The following is a 21,521-nucleotide window of genomic DNA, read 5'->3' as shown; positions in this document are numbered from 1 at the left end:
GATGGGTAACTTTTAGCTCGTTATGGGTAAACGGGTCTTAGTCGCTTACGAGATGTCATACATCTTTACAGTAGCACCAGCGCTGCTAACGAGAGGACATTAAACTAAGACTTAGAGGTCCCCAAGTTACTCTGGACTATACTAAATAGTTCTTTACCAGCGACATTACTGACACGAGACATAAGCTCCCAGGACAAGTAGTTTAGAGCAACACTGTCAATACTTTCAAAATTAGCCTTGATCATCACTTGTCACTCTCTGATATCAAACCATTATCTCAGTTATCATAACACAGTGGTAAATCATGCTACCTTTCTCACCCACCACCGACCTCTCCCTGGCCATGTTGTAGGTGTTAACCCACGTCACCTGCTTTGAAGAAGAAAAAAATAAATATGAAGAGCAAGAAAGAATTATTGCACCATCCTTCAACATCAGGTATGATAATATGTAGCCATGGAAAATCGAGAGGGTGGAACTCAAGGTCATTTTCCTCACACCGGTCTCTTACGACAGCAGCTGAAGGAGTACTTCTCACTAATGATAGGGATGGAGACACATTCATGTTCCAATCCTCCTTATGATCCTCTTATCTTTTATTTTCTCCGAATATTTTCTTTCTTCTTCCCCCGTCCGCACTGTTGCCAGAGGGAGTGGAGGGTGCAGGGGAGAGAGAGAGAGAGAGAGAGAGAGAGAGAGAGAGAGAGAGAGAGAGAGAGAGAGAGAGAGAGGTGACTGCATGTATTCACTGGTACATGTAATGTGGTGCTGGAGGGGGTTACTGACCTTTACAGAGTATTATGATAAAGACGGGTTTAGGCAGTTCATCCCTCGTCTCACGCACTTCCAGTAGACTGTCTGGAGAGAGGAAGTGGTTGAACAGTCTCATTTGGCTGTTTGAAGATACGTGATATACTTAACAGACTGGATCACTTCACCACTTTATCTTGAACTTGAGTGAATAAGATATCAATGAGCCTTATGTAAGATAAAGTTAGCCTTATGTTCTATATGAGCCTTATGTTCTATATGAGCCTTATGTTTGATATGAGCCTTATGTTTGATATGAGCCTTATGTTTGATATGAGCCTTATGTTTGATATGAGCCTTATGTTTGATGTGAGCCTTATGTTTTGTACGAGCCTTATGTTTGATATGAGCCTTATGTTTGATATGAGCCCTATGTTTGATATGAGCCTTATGTTTGAAATAAGCCTTATGTTTTATATGAACCTCATCTTTGATATGAGCCTTATGTTCTATATGAGCCTTATGTTTGAAATGAGCCTTATGTTTTATATGAACCTCATGTTTGATATGAGCCTTATGTTTGATGTGAGCCTTATGTTTGATATGAGCCTTATGTTTCATATGAGCCTTATGTTATATATGAACCTCATGTTTGATATGAGCCTTATGTTTGATGTGAGCCTTATGTTTGATATGAGCCTTATGTTTGATATGAGCCTTATGTTTGATATGAGCCTTATGTCTGATATGAGCCTTATGTTTGATATGAGCCTTATGTCTGATATGAGCCTTATGTTTGATATGAGCCTTATGTTTGATATGAGCCTTATGTTTGATATGAGCCTTATGTTTGATGTGAGCCTTATGTTTTATATGAGCCTTATGTTTGATATGAGCCTCATGTTTGATATGAGCCTCATGTTTGATATGAGCCTTATGTTTGATATGAGCCTTGTGTTTGATATGAGCCTTATGTTCGATATGAGCCTTATGTTCGATATGAGCCTTATGTTTGATATGAGCCTTATGTTTGATATGAGCCTTATGTTCGATATGAGCCTTATGTTCGATATGAGCCTTATGTTTGATATGAGCCTTATGTTTGATATGAGCCTTATGTTTGATATGAGCCTTATGTTCGATATGAGCCTTATGTTTGATATGAGCCCTATGTTTGATATGAGCCTTAGCCTTATGTTTGATATGAGCTTATGTTGATATGAGCCTTATGTTTGATATGAGCCTTATGTTTGATATGAGCCTTATGTTTGATATGAGCCTTATGTTTTATATAAACCTCATGTTTGATATGCGCCTTATGTTTGATATGAGCCTTGCGTTTGATATGAGCCTTATGGTCGATATGAGCCTTATGTTCGATATGAGCCTTATGTTTGATATGAGCCTTATGTTTGATATGAGCCTCATGTTTGATATGAGCCTTATGTTTGATATGAGCCTTATGTTTGATATGAGCCTTATGTTTTATATAAACCTCATGTTTGATATGAGCCTTATGTTTGATATGAGCCTGATGTTTGATATGAGCCTTATGTTCTACATGAGCCTTATGTTCTATATGAGCCTTACGTTCTGTCATCCTTAGAATTTTACGACAGGCCAAAAACATTGCTTATCGTAAACACACCTGTTGGATTCTACAAGCTACAGGTATAACGACTTATAAGACCTCCTCAGAACTCAGTGTATATCTCTACCTGGTAATCTGTTTCCACAAGTAAGTTCGATGTTCAAAGACACTGGAAAAATCATGAAAGGAATTTACAGACAACAAACAATTCCTTACGGAGACAATTTAGGGAGACTTATCGCCCCCCCAAAATGGCCAATTTTATCAGTAGAAAACTACCCATTACGACCCATCCCTTCTCTTTCTCCTTCTTGTCAATTATTAACGACCAGATTGCCTCTTTGCTATTCGTTACGACACGACAACGACTTACTTACCTTGTTCCGGAGAGGTCGTTCCCCAGGAGGTCACATCCACGACAGACAGGACCAGCAGCAACGTCAGGGCTCCGCCACCTATGAGGCAAGAGACGAACCTCGCCTCCAGCAATGGTCTTACCCTCATTAGGATCTTTGCGCCTGCAGCAGCTCGGTACGAGATGTCTACAGAAGCCATGAAAACTTTGGTGAGCGTGGTGAAACTCTATCATTTAATATATATATATATATATATATATATATATATATATATATATATATATTGGGTTGATGTGGTCCACTTTTCTTCTTACCACATATCTCTCTTACTCTTATATTACTTACTTGATCAAACCACCTCACACTACAAATCATCCTAAACACGTTTCATTTCCAACACATCCACCCTCTTCCGCACAGTCTCATATCTATAGCCCATGCCTCGCAACCATATAGCATCGTTGGGACTACTATACCTTCAAACATACTGATTTTCGCCCTCCCAGAACCTTCGCCCCCTTCCACACCCTATGACTCACTTCTACTTCCATGGTTCCATTCGCTGCCATGTCCACTCCCAGATATCTAAAACACTTCACTTCCTTCAGATTTTATCCATTCAGAACTACACCTTCAGCTAATCTCTCCCTCTGCTCTACTGAACCTGATAATCTTGGCTTTATTCACAGTCACTCACAGCTCCCTCCTTTCATACACTGTCCCAAACTCAGTCAACAGCTTTCTGCAGATTCTTCACTCAAATTTGCCACCACTGCTGTGTTATCGGCAAACAACAGCTGCTACACTCAGCCGCCCGTATCCAAGAGTTCACCTGCTCTCATCTTTCATCAAGAACCCTGCATTACCTCCTTTACTACCTCGTCTATATGCAAATTTAGCAGGCATGGTTACGCCCCACACACACCTGCCGTTGACCAGCCTTCACCTGGGGCCATTCACTCTCCTCTCCTGCTACTCGTACCCATACCTTGTACTCTTGATAAAAACTTTTCACTACTTCTGTTAGAGTTCTTCTTACACTATACATTCGTAAGACCACAAGACATCTCTACATAAGCTTTTTCCAGGGGTCCCTAAATGCCACACATAAATATTCCATATCTGTAGGTGTTTCTCTCACACATTCTCTGAAGCAAACGCCTGATCCGCATATCCTGTACTTCTTCTGAAACTACATTGTCTCTCCCGTGTACATGCCTTCACACTCTCAGTTACCTGTCTCCTACAGGTATCTCCACAACATTATACCTCTGTGGTATGAACACCCACCTCTATCCCCCCTTGCCTTTATATACTGGTACTATACTTGCCTTCCGCCAGTCCTCAGGCACCTCACCATGATCCATACATGCACTGAAAATCCGAACTAACTAATCAGCAACAGTCACCCAGTCTCTTGATGAATTCAGCTACAATTCCATTCACTCCAGCGCCTTGGCTCATTTCATCTTACGCAAGGCTTTCACCACCTCTTCTCTTTTCACCAAACCACTCTCTCCATAACTTTTCCACTTCGCATACCACCCTAACCCAAACACCCTACATCTGCCACTCTATCATCAAACATATTCGACAGTTCATTAAAAGTACTCAAACCATCTCCTCCTCACTTCATCCCTTCCTGTTAACACTTCCCCTTCTGCCCTACACCAAGACATCTCCCGTTCTTTCTCAAGCTTTTTCTCAAACTATCAACCTCATTTCAGAGCATCTTTATTCTTCCTGAAATTTGCTGATACTTGCTCACCTAAAGCCTACCATTACCACCATCACAAGTCATCCCACACCCCCCCTCTGCCAAACCTTTCTCATGGGACTTGATCAACCTCACTTTGCTTCGCCTTCACCACCATAGTCCTGCACCACCAGTAGCTCATTGCCCTCTGTCGCCCCACCTTGTATACCCTAGCCAATGTAGCACCCGATGTTGTTGTCTTCCGTGGGTTTCCGTGCTCTCTCTCTCTCTCTCTCTCTCTCTCTCTCTCTCTCTCTCTCTCTCTCTCTCTCTCTCTCTCTCTCGACCTCCCATCCACCAGCTGATGAGGTCACAGACAGAGGTCACGAACTCTTGAATTACCTGCCTGCTAGTTTACCATGCCTTCGACATAATCGGTGACAGAAAATAAGACATAAAGAAAAAACTGGCTCAGTTTAAGATAACTTAGATTCTCTAATCAATACCTTGAATATACCTCTTCTTTCATTCTAAATCATCTAATAGATCCAAACGGATGTAAAACCGCTGATATCAAATTCAAGATGATATATATATATATATATATATATATATATATATATATATATATATATATATATATATATATATATATATATATATATATATATCTTTCTTTTAAACTATTCGCCATTTCCCGCGTTAGCGAGGTAGCGTTAAGAATAGAGGACTGGGCCTTTTTTGGAATATCCTCACCTGGCCCCACTCTGTTCCTTCTTTTGGAAAATTAAAAAAAAAAACGAGAGTGCAGCCCCCCGCTCCCTCCCCTTTTAGTCGCCTTCTACGACACGCAGGGAATACGTGGGAAGTATTCTTACTCCCCTATCCCCAGGGATATATATATATATATATATATATATATATATATATATATATATATATATATATATATATATATATATATATATATATATATATATATAGTGTCAAAAACTTGGCAGCCAGAATTCGTAAGGCATCATGTAAGAGAGAGAGAGAGAGGGAGAGAGAGAGAGAGAGAGAGAGAGAGAGAGAGAGAGAGAGAGAGAGAGAGAGAGAGAGAGAGAGAGAGAGAGAGAGAGAGAGACAGTGGAATGTGTCCCTGTCTCTCTCTCTCTACACGACCCCGCAGTTGAGATGAGGATATCCCGCTGATAAAACAAGTCATGTAACCAAATGACTTTGATTATACCGAGCATTACGTAAGCACAGCCTCTCTACACCTGCTCAGTCCAAACTTCTGCTTGTCACACTATCTATCAACACTGAGTGTGTAACGTTTTATCTTTGTACAGTCATGCCCCTTGCTCGATCTAGTAAGTCGTCTACTGCTACTACTACTACCTGCTAATACTACTACTACCTACTACTGCCCACTACTACTACTATTACTACTACTACTACTACTACTACTACTACTACCTACTACTTCTACTACCTACTAATACTACTACTACTACTACTACTACTACTACTACCTACTACTTCTACTACCTACTAATACTACTACTACTACTACTACCTACTACTTCTACTACCTACTAATACTACTACTACTACTACTACTACTACTACTACTACCTACTACTTCTACTACCTACTAATACTACTACTACTACTACTACTACCTACTACTTCTACTACCTACTAATACTACTACTACTACTACTACCTACTACTTCTACTACCTACTAATACTACTACTACTACTACTACTACTACTACTACTACTACCTGCTATTACTACTACTACTATTACTACTACTACAACTACTACTACTGCTACCTACTACTACCTTCTACTACTACTACACAACTACTACTACTACTACTACTACTACTGCTACTGTTGTTACTACTACTACTACTACTACTAGCACTGCTACTGTTGTTACTACTACTACTACTACTACTACTACTACTGCTACTACTACTATTATTACTACTACTACAACTAACAAAAGCAACAACAGCGCCATCTATCTACATTATATACAGAGGCCAAGAAGCTCATGGTAATTGTCTGTCTTGTGTAACTAAACGTCTCTATCTGGTGTTCTTATCCATCTTTTATACACAACGTGACAGAGTTAGATTATCATCATTCCAGTCTATGTTCCTTAGGGCATTATGTATTTACAGTCCAGAGTTTATGGATGATCAGTTCGAAAAGATATATTCGATTGGATCCAAGTTAAAATATATTAGATCTTTCACTGAGAAATCCCTTGAGTTGGCAAAGAAATCATCTAATGCAGTTGAACCCAAACTTCCCATTGGCACCAAGAACCTTTTAGTTCTCCCTTTTGATAATAATTTCAATTCACTTCCCATGCCGTTTAAATCCTTTAATGTAAATGTTGCCTTCAGCGACAACAATACTATTAAGAATATCTTAATAAGGAGCTCAGCAGAAAGCTCTGCAGGATGCACCTATAAAGTTCCATGTAGAAATTGTGATAAGTTTTATGTTGGGCAGACTGGTAAGGATCTTTCCGTCAGACTTAAGCTATAAGAACGGGGCAAGACTTAAATGCCTTTTTCAATCACGTTAAAAACTACGATTATTGTATTGACTGGAGTAATGCCATCTCAGTTATTAACTCTAACTCCAGTACCACGAGAAATATCGTTGAACCTTTTATTATTAAATACACAAAGAATTGTAACCTTAATAATGGTGAAGGTCTATACAAATTGGATAACTTTATTGTTGATAAGATTTGTAAACATTTCACCTTCTTGTCCACATAATAAGTTTATGATACGCTCGTTGCCTGTCTTGGACACTCGCATGTTTACCAAATGGCATCCTAGCTACGTCTCTTTGTTGTACATCAACTGACTGTTATATTTCTCTCTTGTGTCTCCCCTGATGGTGTGATTATTACACGAAAGTGCACTTGGGAACTTATCGTGTTTCATTTTCCCTATGGACTCATAGGAATATATATATATATATATATACACACACACACACATTACATATGAACGAAAATCCTGGTATGATCACACAATATGAAGACACCGACACCCACCTGGCCACACGGCTCACAGCAACACAACACACACACGTCAGAGTGAGACTCACTGACTCACACACCGCGTTGGTATACGACAGGGGTCCCGTGCGATTTGAGGAAGTTACCCACAAAAACTCAAGTTTCATAAAATGTTCCTGAATGTGTGTGTGTGTGTGTGTGTGTGTGTGTGTGTGTGTGTGTGTGTGTTCGTTCATGTTCACCTGCGTTGAAAGGGGGGGGGGGGTCCCTTTTGTATTTCACGTTCGCTGAGATGGCAAGGGTAGCTGTGAGGCCTTCATCAAAGCCATTCCATTGTGACGCTCTCTCTCTCTCTCTCTCTCTCTCTCTCTCTCTCTCTCTCTCTCTCTCTCTCTCTCTCTCTCTCTCTCTCTCTCAGAAAAAGTAGAAAAAGAAAAAAGATAAGCGCAACCTCAGAGGAGATGAGACAGACGTTGTCGCAAAATGCTAAAATCAGTTCCGACGCCATACCACGAAATATGTATCTTCACTACAGACAGAAACTCGAAGACCCGAAATGATATATGAGGGTAAGATGATTTCGCCTTCCTCTTCTTCTTCGACTGGCAGAGTTTGGGGGAAGAGGGTGAGGGAGGGGTTTGAGGCCCTGGGTTCTGCAACCTCCAGGTCCTTAAGACGCCCCCAAAAAAAATTTTGCTCGTACCTTCAAGTCAAGGCTTTGACATCAGCTTTCCTGGATGCCTTATCATTAGTAGATAATCTTCAACGTCATCCATCATTCACACCTAACACATGTTCTCGCTCTCTCTCTCTCTCTCTCTCTCTCTCTCTCTCTCTCTCTCTCTCTCTCTCTCTCTCTCTCTCTCCGGTGGTAGTGGCGACGCCCTGGCTGAGGCATGGAACGGCCATGTTGCTTACGCTGTGGTTCCTAGATCTTAGACGGAATTATCTCTTGTCGTGAAGTCTGTACAAGGTAGTTGGCTCCCCAACACTGATAACATGACTCCTCCCCAACACTGATAACACTGTCAACATCCAAGATACAAGGCTCTTGAGGCGAGGATCGCCGTCTTGCTGAAAGCGTCTTTATACGAAGATCACACGAAGCTTCCCTCCTCCCTCTCCCTCAGCTGTTACTCCTCGGCCACCTGGTTTTCAAACTGCAAAAAAAAAAAGGACTACAGACCACCATGGACCAGCAGGAGTCTGTTGAAAGAGAATGGGGTCCCCATGTGCGTACATCGGGGCACATGGGAGGTATGAATAACAGGAGACCTGATGTTCCATGACGAAGTTACTCGCTCAAGAGAAGGTCTCCTAATACGTAACGACCCCAAAATATCAGGGTAGTAAAGAGGGAAGCACCAACCAACCAACAGCCCAGCCAGCCTCCATCCCTTCTCCTCCTCCTCCTCATTCTCCTCTCCCCGTGCACCTTTCCCTCTGGGTTTTGGGTTCTTTTTTTTTTTGTGGGGGGGGGGGGGGACAACAGGAGGAAAGGTGTGAAGGAAAAAAGACACACGTAGCACAGGGAAGAAAGATAATGCCAAGGAAATCTCGTCGAGGGGAGGTGGAAAGCGGTGTGGGAGGAGGAGGGAAGAATAAGCGAGGGAGAGAGAGAAGAGAGAGACACACACACACACATCTCAGCCCTCCGCATAACTCTAAGGGTGATTGGTACTATGGGGCAAGTAGGGTCTGATGAGCTATAGCGCCGGGAAGATTAATCACTCCATGGTCTCTGGGCGTTTTCCTCAGGCACTCTCTCATTACACATACTGCTCCTCCATCTCCTTACGTCGGCTCCCATCTCCTTACCTACTCCATCCGGATAACATCTCCTCAAGAACTCGACCCTGAGTTCAATTTCTCTTTCCGTCTGTAAGTCAAGGAATCAGAGATCGATCTATGGAGGTTGCTGTCCGTGTTAACTGGGCCACAGAAAATAAATCAAGCAGTCTGGGGCCCTTAAAGGAAAGGGACGCCTCGCCAACTTCACGTTGGGGTGGGAAAAAGAGAGAGAGAGACAGAAAGGGGCGGAGGGATGAATGGTGACCCTTGGCATGTATAGGTAGTAGAGGATCTTACCCTGCAGTGGTGATGCTTATGTCCTCGATTCTGAAGTAGCCAATTGCCCCCCCTTTTTACACAACCCCGCGATGTTCACCTCATCCGAGACAGACACGTCAGCGTCTCCTTTCACCGCGGGGTAAGAGAAGGGAGAGCGCACACACCCCAATACCCCATACCACCATCACCACCCACCCTCTTCCTCTGCTACCACCCACCCACCTCTCCTCTCCTCTCCTCCCTCGCCCAAAGATGGGCTGAAGGTTGGAGGCTTAGTACAGCTTACCTGATGGACAAAGTGGAAGCCCGGGGCACCTGTCCATCTCCGTGGTATGGTCGAGGTAGTGGTGGCAGTAGTTGAAGGTGCGGTTGCTCCTCCTCCTACTCCTCCTCCTGCTCCTCTTCCTCCTCCTCCTCCTCCTCCTCGTCGTCCTCTTTCTCTTTCTCTTCCTCTTCCTCCTCCTCCTCCTCCTCGTCGTCCTCTATTTCTTCCTCTTCTTCCTCCTCCTCCTCCTCCTCCTCGTCGTCCTCTTTTTCTTCCTCTTCTTCCTCCTCCTCCTCCTCCTCCTCGTCCTCTTTCTCTTCCTCTTCCTCCTCCTCCTCCTCCTCCTCCTCTTTTTCTTCCTCCTCCTTCTCCTCCTCCTCGTCGTCGTCCTCGTTGTGGTAGAGACTGGACGTGAACTGTTCTGTTTGAGGTTGTTCACGATCACCAGGGTCCTTCTGTGTGTCTGTGTGTGTGTGTGTGTGTGTGTGTGTGTGTGTGTGTGTGTGTGTCCTTTTCACTCGAAGCAAATTTGAGCTTCGTCACGATCCATCTTGGGTCCGATGACGATGTAACATTCCACGCTACTCAAGCCACTGGTGCTGTCTGTTTTTCCATTGTCTCCGAGTTACGTCCGCGACTTGGCTGTACAACTGCCTCAACTGCGTAGTTCCAGCTAAAGATATTCTATCTTTCTTTTTTCTTTTTTTTTGCGTACTGTTTAGCATTCTGACCTGAGTGATGTAGAAAGAGCTTCTCTTCCTCTTAGATCCACACGTTGGTACACGACATCCCAACCTCTTGCTACTCAGTCTCCAAGTTTTTCGGAAAGGCTTCACGTGCAGTTACACCCTACGTACGGGATTTAACAACAATGACCTGGGGTCAATATTTTTTATCTTTGACCAGAGGAGCAGAATCGATATGCAACACCAACTTGACCCTTGACTAGTATCAGACTCGATATGCAACAATAACTTGACTTTTGACCAGAGGAGCAGATTCTATACACAAGGACGACTTGACCCTTGACTAGAGATAGCTTGACCTGTTGAATAGCACCTCCTTACCCCAATGGTGTCACGTGACTCAGAAACCAACGCCGTTCCGTCGCCACTCCCTCCACCCCCGCGTTGCATCCATTTTTCTCATTATTTTTACTTTCCTTTTTTTATTACTATCCATCATCCATCATCTCTCGAACGCTAGGCTTGAACAATCTCTACCCCCATCTCCCCCACTCCATTCTGGAGAGATGATTTCGTGAGGAGCGGAGGCTTGGAGTGGATGGACCTGCTCTCACCTAACGGGATGGAGACACCATTCACATTCTCTCCTACCACTCCTCTACTTTGTACCGCCGAGCCCCTAGGGTTGCCCTGTGATAGGGCAAGGGCCTCCCCAAGCTGGAGTGGGGTCGTGGTCCCTCACCTACCTTTCCTTTGGCAGGAGGACACTGATGCCAACAAAATGCCTCCTGTCATTCGTTTGTAATTTATCAAAACCCGATAGTGTCCTCCTCCTCCTCCTCCTCCTCCTCCCTCACCTTCCACGTTCGAACTCCTAACGATTGTATCTAAGACTAAGGTCTCTCCCAGTAGGGGTGTTCAATTCCCTACTAATAAATACCAATATGAAATAGGATTAAGCAAGGATAGCGATTTAGACAAAATCCTATCCATGCCACCACTTCTTGTCGAAGTAACAAAGAACCACTAATAGATCCTTCGCGACCGATCCCCCTTCCCTTTGAAGCTAGATGTACCATTGTTGCTAATAATATCGATGCATCCATCTTTGTCCCTTAACCCCCCCCCCCCCCCCTGCCTCCACCCAACGGAGGTAATTTGAAGCCATAACTCATGAAGACAATGACAGTAACGTCATCAACGTATTTCAAACTGAACCATTCCTCATTCCAGATCACTGAAAATATACAATGCTCTCTAACCCGACCGAGGCAGATCGCCTGCTCTCCCCGGGGAAATCTTATTTCCCATGATCTCTGCACCAAACATGCAGTCAATGTGCGGAAATTTGTCACGGTTTTCGTGAGTGTAAGGTTCAAGCAGCGACGTGTGTTAACTGTTAAAGTCAACACGTTGCTGTATCTGGGCCAGTGCCCACGAAAGACGGAGCAACACCGCGCAGCGCGTCAATCCCTCGAAAAAAAAAAAGATACCCCCAACTCGTCCCCTTCCACAAACCCTCACCTCTAACACCACAGTTGCTGCTGCTGCTGCACCACCTCTCTCTACCACCCAAACTTCTCCTATCCCAACCACCACCTCCCTCGATACTCCTCACCCTACGAGGGTAGGACGCACGCGTGCTACCTCAAACCAATGTTCCTGAGCAAGGAAGACAAATCTGAATTGATCAGAATCTTCGCCTTGCTACTTGATCGCAATAACCTTCCCAATGTACGTACTCCTTCCGAACTCCTCATCTTCCCCCCAGACAACCACCATCTCTCCCAAACCCCTGTCTCATCTGCCTCCCTGACCCTTAACGTAAATATATCCCAGGAATCTCCCTGTAACACTTCCACCTCTCTCCTCCTCCCCCAACGACAACATCTACACAACCTCTCATCCTCCCATCTTCCAATGCCTCCTCCTCCTCTCCGCACCCCCTAACTCAACTCCATCCACCACCCCCGTCAACCCAACACCAACAACCCATCCATCTCTCCATCTACCAATGCCTCTCCCACACCCACCCTCACAACATCCACCCCCGTCGACAGTCCACCCTCCTCTCCACAACCCCGAACCTCCACTCCCCAATCCCTCCCCTTCCTTTGACACCGTTTACCACGTTGGTTTAAGGTACAAACTAAGCACCCAATTTCAACTCACACGACCCACCATTTACCATCTTTCTAATTATCTGGGCAACAGGAAAACCCGAATTAAATACAGAACCTCTTAATGAAACTACTTCCTCCTCACTGCCGCTCAACGCCGGTGTACTCCAAGGTTCCGTGCTGGCCGCCCTACTCTTTTTACACACTCTCCTCAAATGATCTTCCCAATCCTACATACCCAGACTTCCATCACTCTCCAATATGCAGATGACGTTACTCAACTGATTAAAGCCACAACCCTTACACACTGAACCAGTAGAACTCAAGAGGAAATTGACCACGTTTCGCTTTAGGAATGAAGAGGGAGGATTAAGCCAATTCCTGCCAAATCCAACATATCCTACTTTAACGTACGTCAGAGATACAACGTAAGTAATGTCTACTTACGCTCCCGTATACTCCGTCATTTACCCATACCCATCTCACATACCAACACTGTACTGGGCCTAAATTGTGATGTTCACCTACGAATGAGCCGTTATCTTCAATCTAGAGTGGCTATTGCGAGAGTGGAGCTCGCGAAATTGTACAGATTTATAGAGAAGCGCAATTTCAAAACCAACTCGCACCCTCTCTATAAAACATTAATTCGACCACTTATCACCTCCGCCCCTTCAGCTATTGAACTCGGAGCCAAATCCATCATCCGCGCCCTCCAAATAACTCAGAATAATGCTCTACGTTGGGTCTTCAACACCAAATGGCACGAGTTCATCAGGAATACGGAACTCCACGATAGAGCGCCATTGCCTCCACGACACATCCATTGGAGGAAACTATACGAAAAACAAGTTTGAGCGATTTGAAATACACCATACTCACTGGATTGACTACTTCAATAATCTCCTTGGGAATAGATCACCCAGACAACATATTCATTGTTCAACCTGAACAATATCCAATGCCCATGATATATCAAAATTTAAAAAAACTTAAAAGATATTATAGATCTTACAGCTAAATCCATGTAGGGAACATCTTGGCAAAATCAGTGTCTGTCTGGCAGAGATACGATCCATCTCCTCCTATGCCCTTAAGAAAAAAGGATAAAGAAAACTGCCTTCGCCCTCCACTCATCATCTCTGTCTAAGCTATCCTCATAACCCGGGGCTGGCTGGGTTAATGAGCCCTGCTTGCCTCTTTCCCTCCTACTAAAATTCACTTCCTCTAACATTACTCTTGCGCTCTTTCACCCTCTCTCTCCTTTCCCTCCTCCCACCTTCACCACTTCCTTGGAGGAGACGTTGCTACCATCATTCATTCATCGTGGGAAAATGGGGAAAGGGGTTTGCCTTGGGGTTCAGATGGGGTTATGCAGGGGTGGAAGGAGGGAGGGGAGATGAAGAGTGAGTGAGGTTGGCTTAGGGAGCAAGATGCATGTCAACTACTTTCCTCGTGTGATCTTGTCTTGAATGTTCATCACTAGTGATGTGGTGGATGATAAGATGTGCTTTTAGAGTGGCCTTGGGGGAGGATACGTTGTCATAGGCTAAAGTTGATAGTATTAACAATTAAGAGAGATGCAGTGATGTTACGAGTAGCATAATCAGACGAGAGGTACAATGTGATTGGGTTGTTATATAAGGGTAATCGTTTCCCAGCCAATGTCTGCCAATAGCGTATTGAATGACCATGCCAATAACATCTCAGTTTTTGTTTTACCGGTCTGGCCAATATTTACGTCTTCACATACCTTACATTTGATAGCGTAAACACTCCGACGGATCTAATAATTAGCATATTTTACATGAACGTGTTACTGATAGTGTTTTGATATTGAAAGGGAACATTAAAAAAAGAAATTTTTCTTTTCTTTAGTAACTGTCTTATATGAGCTGAATTAGGAGAATAGGGCAACAATAGACATTTAGATTTCTTCCCCTTTTCTATATTGTTGATATTACCTCCATGGTGTAGCGGTCAGCGTCCCAGACAGTAACGCATTTACGGGCCGCCCAAGGTTAAGCGAATGGGTTCGAGTCTCGCTTGAGGTAGTCGGTCCTCAGTCAACCTAGGTGTTCATCCACCTCTATTGCTGGTCGATGAAAAGGGTACTTGGCTTAGGATATATATATATATATATATATATATATATATATATATATATATATATATATATATATATATATATATATAATTAGGTAAGATGGCCTTGATTAGGGCTACAATGGAATACGAAGCTCGTCACTCAGGCTAATCACCCCTGCATAAACCCCCCCTATTAATTAGCCATTACCCCCACCTCAATTTCCCCCTTTACCTGCCGTGGATAAAGTTTCCACTTCGTCATGGTGGCGAGACGGGGTACAACAGATCTCTGTTCTTGTTTTATGAGCTGGCGTCTTGTGCATCGCTTGTAGGATCTGATGAAGTGAAGTTCCTCCGTGAAACATGTCGTGTATCTTATAACTGAAATAACTAAGTTATCTGAACTTCTGAAGTGTGATTATCCCTTCATAGAATGATCACAGAGTAGAGTGATCATCCTATATATATATATATATATATATATATATATATATATATATATATATATATATATATGTATATATATATATTATCCATGGGGATACGGGAGAATGAATACTTCCCACGTATTCCCTGCGTGTCGTAGAAGACGACTAAAAACATATATGTATATATATATATATACATATATATATATATATATATATATATATATATATATATATATATATATATATATATATATCATTCTATCACTCGATTATAAGGAAACATTAATATTTTATCTTTTTCCTCACTACATGTTGGATGCGTCAATAACCTATAATTACTGTTTTTTTTTTACATCTTGGTGTCCAATCCCACTGATGCGTCTAGCTTTCGAGGCGAAGTTAACGTGTGATAAGAACCTTCCAATCTTAGTTCTAATTCTAAACTTTAAGGTGACTGCTGATAAGGTCGTATACGTCACACCCAGATACCACAATCTTTCTCCGAGGATGTGAAAGGAATTGAATCTGCTCTTGGAGGAATTCAGTGCAAGAATAATTCCTTCTTCGGAGAATGAATTGGTTTATATCAATTTTTCTTTCGGTGGGGCGCAAAGTCGTGTTTACAGATCCCGCGTGGAAACCGCTGGGTTCGAACCCCTCTCTCAAAGCAAGCAAGGCTTTTTTCATGGCGTTTCCTCGAAACTTTCAGAATAAACTGGGACTAAATTTCATAGGCCCAACAGTCTATGGCCCACAGAGGGCGCGAGGAGTTCTTGATCATCATCATCATCGTACAAAGACGTAGTGAAGCGAAGGGACTATATAGCTCGTCGCTCACCTAACCCAAGACATCGATCTCGCAAGGGCCCCCCACACATCGAAGTGAGACGAGAGCTCTTGCGCTACCTCTCCCTCCCTCCCTCACCAGGCGCCCATAGACGCAAAGAGAAAGAGACAGAGCGAGCGCACTGCGCGCGCGCGCGCGCAGACGATCATATGACTCATCCTGAAACACCCTCCCTACCCCCCAAACCCCCCTTTCATGGAAGAGGTTTTTTCTCGAGATGTCTCCTCAAAGGTTGTCTCATCACCTGAGAGACTGGAAGGTCAGAGAGACGCTACGTAACTCGCCATCTCTCTCTTCCACCATACCATACAATACCACCTCCTCCTCCTCCTTCTCCTCCTCCTCACCGTCTCTCCGTGGCCAGGGCATGGGGACCCTGTCCGTCTCCTCTGCAACCACGCGTCAGTCCAGCTCACAAACCCCCTCCCTCCTTCACTCCTTCTTTCTCCCCCCAACACCATCCCCCCTCCACCCTTCCCCAACCTCTCACTCGTCCTCTCTACGCCTGTCTACCCCGAGAAGATGCGCGTTTAAAGTGGTGAATTCCAGCCCATTATATTAAAAAAAATGGCTTAAAAGGCCCGGGAGATGTGTTTAACTAAAGACCACTGTGTGATTATCATTCATGAGGGTTTTTCTCATTTTCCAACAGACCTTCGTTGCTTTTCCAGAGAGCTCGAGAGGCAAAGACCTAGTTGCCATTTTCGTCGCTATATATATATATTTTTTTTCAAGAAATGACCGCTAGTGAGTTTTCGCGCATCCTTAAACCTCATTGGACTACTGAGTCAGATCTGATCACGAACTTGAAGGCAATGATCATGATAAAACACTGACCATGAAAGGAAGTGCATCACTCTAGGTGACAGGATGTGTTACTCGTGGTGAAGGGATGTTAAGTAGACACTGATGTTGTATTGGATGTGGGATGTTAAGTAGACACTGATGTTGTATTGGATGTGGGATGTTAAGTAGACACTGATGTTGTATTGGATGTGGGATGTTAAGTAGACACTGATGTTGTATTGGATGTGGGATGTTAAGTAGACACTGATGTTGTATTGGATGTGGGATGTTAAGTAGACATTGATGGTGTATTGGATGTGGGATGTTAAGTAGACACTGATGTTGTATTGGATGTGGGATGTTAAGTAGACACTGATGGTGTATTGGATGTGGGATGTTGAGTAGACACTGATGTTGTATTGGATGTGGGATGTTAAGTAGACATTGATGGTGTATTGGATGTGGGATGTTGAGTAGACACTGATGGTGTATTGGATGTGGGATGTTGAGTAGACACTGATGGTGTATTGGATGTGGGATGTTAAGTAGACACTGATGTTGTATTGGATGTGGGATGTTAAGTAGACACTGATGTTGTATTGGATGTGGGATGTTGAGTAGACACTGATGTTGTATTGGATGTGGGATGTTAAGTAGACACTGATGTTGTATTGGATGTGGGATGTTAAGTAGACACTGATGGTGTATTGGATGTGGGATGTTAAGTAGACACTGATGTTGTATTGGATGTGGGATGTTAAGTAGACACTGATGTTGTATTGGATGTGGGATGTTAAGTAGACACTGATGTTGTATTGGATGTGGGATGTTAAGTAGACACTGATGGTGTATTGGATGTGGGATGTTAAGTAGACACTGATGTTGTATTGGATGTGGGATGTTAAGTAGACACTGATGTTGTATTGGATGTGGGATGTTAAGTAGACACTGATGGTGTATTGGATGTGGGATGTTAAGTAGACACTGATGTTGTATTGGATGTGGGATGTTAAGTAGACACTGATGTTGTATTGGATGTGGGATGTTAAGTAGACATTGATGGTGTATTGGATGTGGGATGTTAAGTAGACACTGATGTTGTATTGGATGTGGGATGTTAAGTAGACACTGATGTTGTATTGGATGTGGGATGTTAAGTAGACACTGATGTTGTATTGGATGTGGGATGTTAAGTAGACATTGATGGTGTATTGGATGTGGGATATTAAGTAGACACTGATGTTGTATTGGATGTGGGATGTTAAGTAGACACTGATGTTGTATTGGATGTGGGATGTTAAGTAGACACTGATGTTGTATTGGATGTGGGATGTTAAGTAGACACTGATGGTGTATTGGATGTAGGACGTTGAGTAGACCCTGATGGTGTATTGGATGTGGGATGTTAAGTAGACACTGATGGTGTATTGGATGTGGGATGTTAAGTAGACACTGATGTTGTATTGGATGTGGGATGTTAAGTAGACACTGATGGTGTATTGGATGTGGGATGTTAAGTAGACACTGATGGTGTATTGGATGTGGGATGTTAAGTAGACACTGATGGTGTAGTGGCCATCTTCCGACTGAGCTACTAATTCTTCTGGGAAGGGAACTCCACTGTTCACACACATTGAGGTCACAGGTAAACTTCATCAGCGAACCTTCTGCCAAAAAGCACTGTACACAAAGATGCAAACGGGACACAGTACAAAGCAGTTCATGCTTCCTAACGCTTTCAAAGTACAGCTCGACTTGGGAAAGAGCTGCTCGCCTGTCGTCTTTGGCATTAGAACAGATATATTTCGACAGCTGTTGAGTGAGAGAGGAGGGGTGGATAATAATAATGGCTTCGCGAGTTCTCGGGGAAATTGCTTGGCGAACCCAGGGTTGGAAACCCCCTTGGTTTAAACTCTCCAGGAGGTGGATAGATTGAGACATGATATTACTTCTTATTCGTCTTATCTCTCATTGAAAAACCAATATATATCTCACCCTTCAACCTTCAACCAAGAGTCAGAGCCAAGACCAATATATATCACCCTTCAGCCAAGTGTCAGAACCTATGCAAATGGACAGAGAATATATTGTCACTTCAGGCAGTGGGTATAACATGGGTGTGTTGTTAACACGGCGCCAGTAGGTAACAGGGGCAAGTCAAGGGATGTACGTAGGTATTTTCCCGAAACTCTAACGAAATCCTAACCTAACCTAACCTAACCTCAACTATCTTATCGTAACCCAAATCTAATTTGATCTAACCTCAAATTCACTAATCTTAACCTAACCTAACCTAACCTAACCTAATCTATTCTAACTTCAACTAACTAATCGTAACCTAATCTAATTTGATCTAACCTCAAATTCAGTAATCTTAACCTAACCTAACTTAACCTAACCTCAACTAACTAAACCTAACCTAACCTAATCTAACCTAACCTAACATCTGCCTAACCTAGCCTAAACTGACCAAACCGGATCTAAGGTAACCTAACCTAACCTAACTCAACTTAATGTAGCCTAACTTGACCTAACCTATCTCAATTCGACCTGACCTAATTATGTATATGTGTATATATGTCTGTGTGTGTATATATATATATATGTGTACATTGAGATGTATAGGTATGTATATTTGCGTGTATGTATATACATGTGTATGTGGGTGAGTTGGGCCATTCTTTCGTCTGTTTCCTTGCGCTACCTCGCTAACGCGGGAGACAGCGACAAAGCAAAATGAAAAATGATAAAAATAAAATATATATATATATATATATATATATATATATATATATATATATATATATATATATATATATATATATAATCATTAAATTGTTAGACATCTTAATTAGTTTTCAGTGACGAAGACATGTTTCGAAATTTAGGCTAGCTACTGGGCATATATTCAACTGCAATCAAACGTCAACAAACCACAAAGCCACTAACGAGGCTGTTTGTGGCAGTGAAGAGAACAGAAACTTATGTCGTAGGCATAGAAGGACATACAGATTTTTTTATTTTTTTCAAAGAGGAAGTCCTGTAAACCTTTGAAATAGCTGAGGAAACGCAAATCTCATTCGTGGACTGGAGGAGACATATATATCAAGTCTATTGTTAAACGTGTCTGTGGCACTGCTTTTTGACGACTTTTAAATAGGTTATTCATTCCATAGGTTAACAATCCTGCGGAAGGGGGGGGGGGGGGGAGATATAAGTATTTCGCCTCATTCGAGGTCAAACTCCGAGTGAGAGTCATATATTTCGCCTCATTCGAGGTCAAACTACGAGTGAAAGTCAATATTTCGCCTCATTCGAGGCCAAACTACGAGTGAGAGTCAATATCTGCTGGAGGACAAGTCATGGAAAACCAGATAACAGAAGACCTGATGGTCTATGACGAGGTTATCTGCTGGAGAACAGGTCATGTAAAAGCCAGATAACAGAAGACCTGATGGTCTATGACGAGGTTATTTGCTGGAGAACAGGTCATGGAAAAACCAGATAACAGAAGACCTGATGGTCTATGACGAAGTTATCTGCTGGAGGACACTACATGGGTAAACCAGATAAGAGAAGACCTTATGGTCTATGACGAGGCTGTCTGCTGGAGGACAGGTCATGGGAGAGCTAGACAGCAAAAGATCTAACAGCCTATAACAAAGCTACGTACTGGAAGACAAGTAATAGTATCCTAAACTACCAACCCATTAAGATGGAGCCAAGATATTAGACAAAGGTAGAGACATTTACTGAAGATTCTAGCATAAGCGTGGAAGCAGACGATTCGATTACATATTCGAAGAAGATTTAGACAGGATATGTTGAACTAGTGTTACTAAAATAAGCTTGAATGCAGACGATTCGATTACATATTCGAAGAAGATTTAGACAGGATATGTTGAACTAGTGTTACTATAATAAGTTCCTCAAAGTAGAAGGCAAATTAGGAGTCAATCCATTACTTTTAACTTTTGGACAATAAGGGTACGACGCTTGTGCCAGACGGTACGACCTCAAACTATGGCAATGCAATCCTTGAGGTCACGACTGTGCCATCCATGATTAGGGTCAGACCGCTAAGGGTCATGTCAAAGGTCAAGGTCATAATACTAAAAGGGTAGGTAGATCGCCCCTTGCTATGGCAAAGGGTCATACTTTTGGGGTCGCTTAGTAAACACACTGATTTTGGTCTGTTGACCGATCAATATAAAAATAAGGAAAAAGAAAACGACCCGATCACAGAAAATGTGTTACGTCCAAAAAAAACATGAGTATACACGTATACATACCACGGGAAGTACATGTCTCCATGTTTAGTATTAATGGAAAACGAATTATGTTTCATGAATGTTGGTGGATGATTAGAAATCCAGATGACTCGTTCTCTTAATTATGATCCAGATGATTCGTTCTCTTAATCATGAACCAGATGACTGGTTCTCTTAATTATGAACCAGATGACTCGTTCTCTTTCGTCTGTTGACCCAACCCGACCAGACCCGACCCGGCCCTCAAGCGACCGCTGAATGTGGGCTTCATATTGTACTGTGGTCGCCCTTCCGTCACCACCCTCCGTCGGTATGATGACAACTCGAGGTAGGGAGGGAGGGAGCTTAGCCAAACCTCGCCTCCCGTCCATCCTCCCTAGTGCTGGTTCGCACGGACGCAGGCCAGGACGACAGCTACGTACGTACGCGTGTAATCTCTCACTCCACCACTCCCCCTTCGTGTGTTCCATGGGAGAGAAAACGGGCATGGGGTGTGTACTTATTGAAAGGAGGAGTAACCATA

General features: G+C 43.0%; 1 protein-coding gene across 2 annotated transcripts in view; it reads right to left on the bottom strand.

Moving 5' to 3' along the window:
• The window catches only part of LOC139752869 (glucoside xylosyltransferase 2-like), a 172,682-nt gene that overhangs the window by 7,512 nt on the left and 143,649 nt on the right, over positions 1 to 21,521 (bottom strand). Inside the window, exons 1-3 of one of the 2 annotated variants that reach the window (XM_071668866.1) lie at positions 7,471 to 7,527; positions 2,719 to 2,883; positions 787 to 858 (exon numbers count right to left, since the gene is read on the bottom strand). In XM_071668866.1, coding sequence (XP_071524967.1) covers positions 787 to 858; positions 2,719 to 2,845 — 199 coding nt within the window. In that variant the 5' untranslated portion in view covers positions 2,846 to 2,883; positions 7,471 to 7,527. Of the gene's footprint in view, positions 1 to 786; positions 859 to 2,718; positions 2,884 to 7,470; positions 7,528 to 21,521 lie in introns of those variants that run through there. The other variant, XM_071668865.1, reaches the window with a different exon arrangement.

This window comes from Panulirus ornatus, chromosome 13, assembly GCF_036320965.1.
Source record: "Panulirus ornatus isolate Po-2019 chromosome 13, ASM3632096v1, whole genome shotgun sequence".
NCBI classification, from domain to species: domain Eukaryota; kingdom Metazoa; phylum Arthropoda; class Malacostraca; order Decapoda; family Palinuridae; genus Panulirus; species Panulirus ornatus.
Note: the sequence above shows the minus strand (reverse complement) of the source record. Positions and strands in the feature narration are given on the sequence as shown.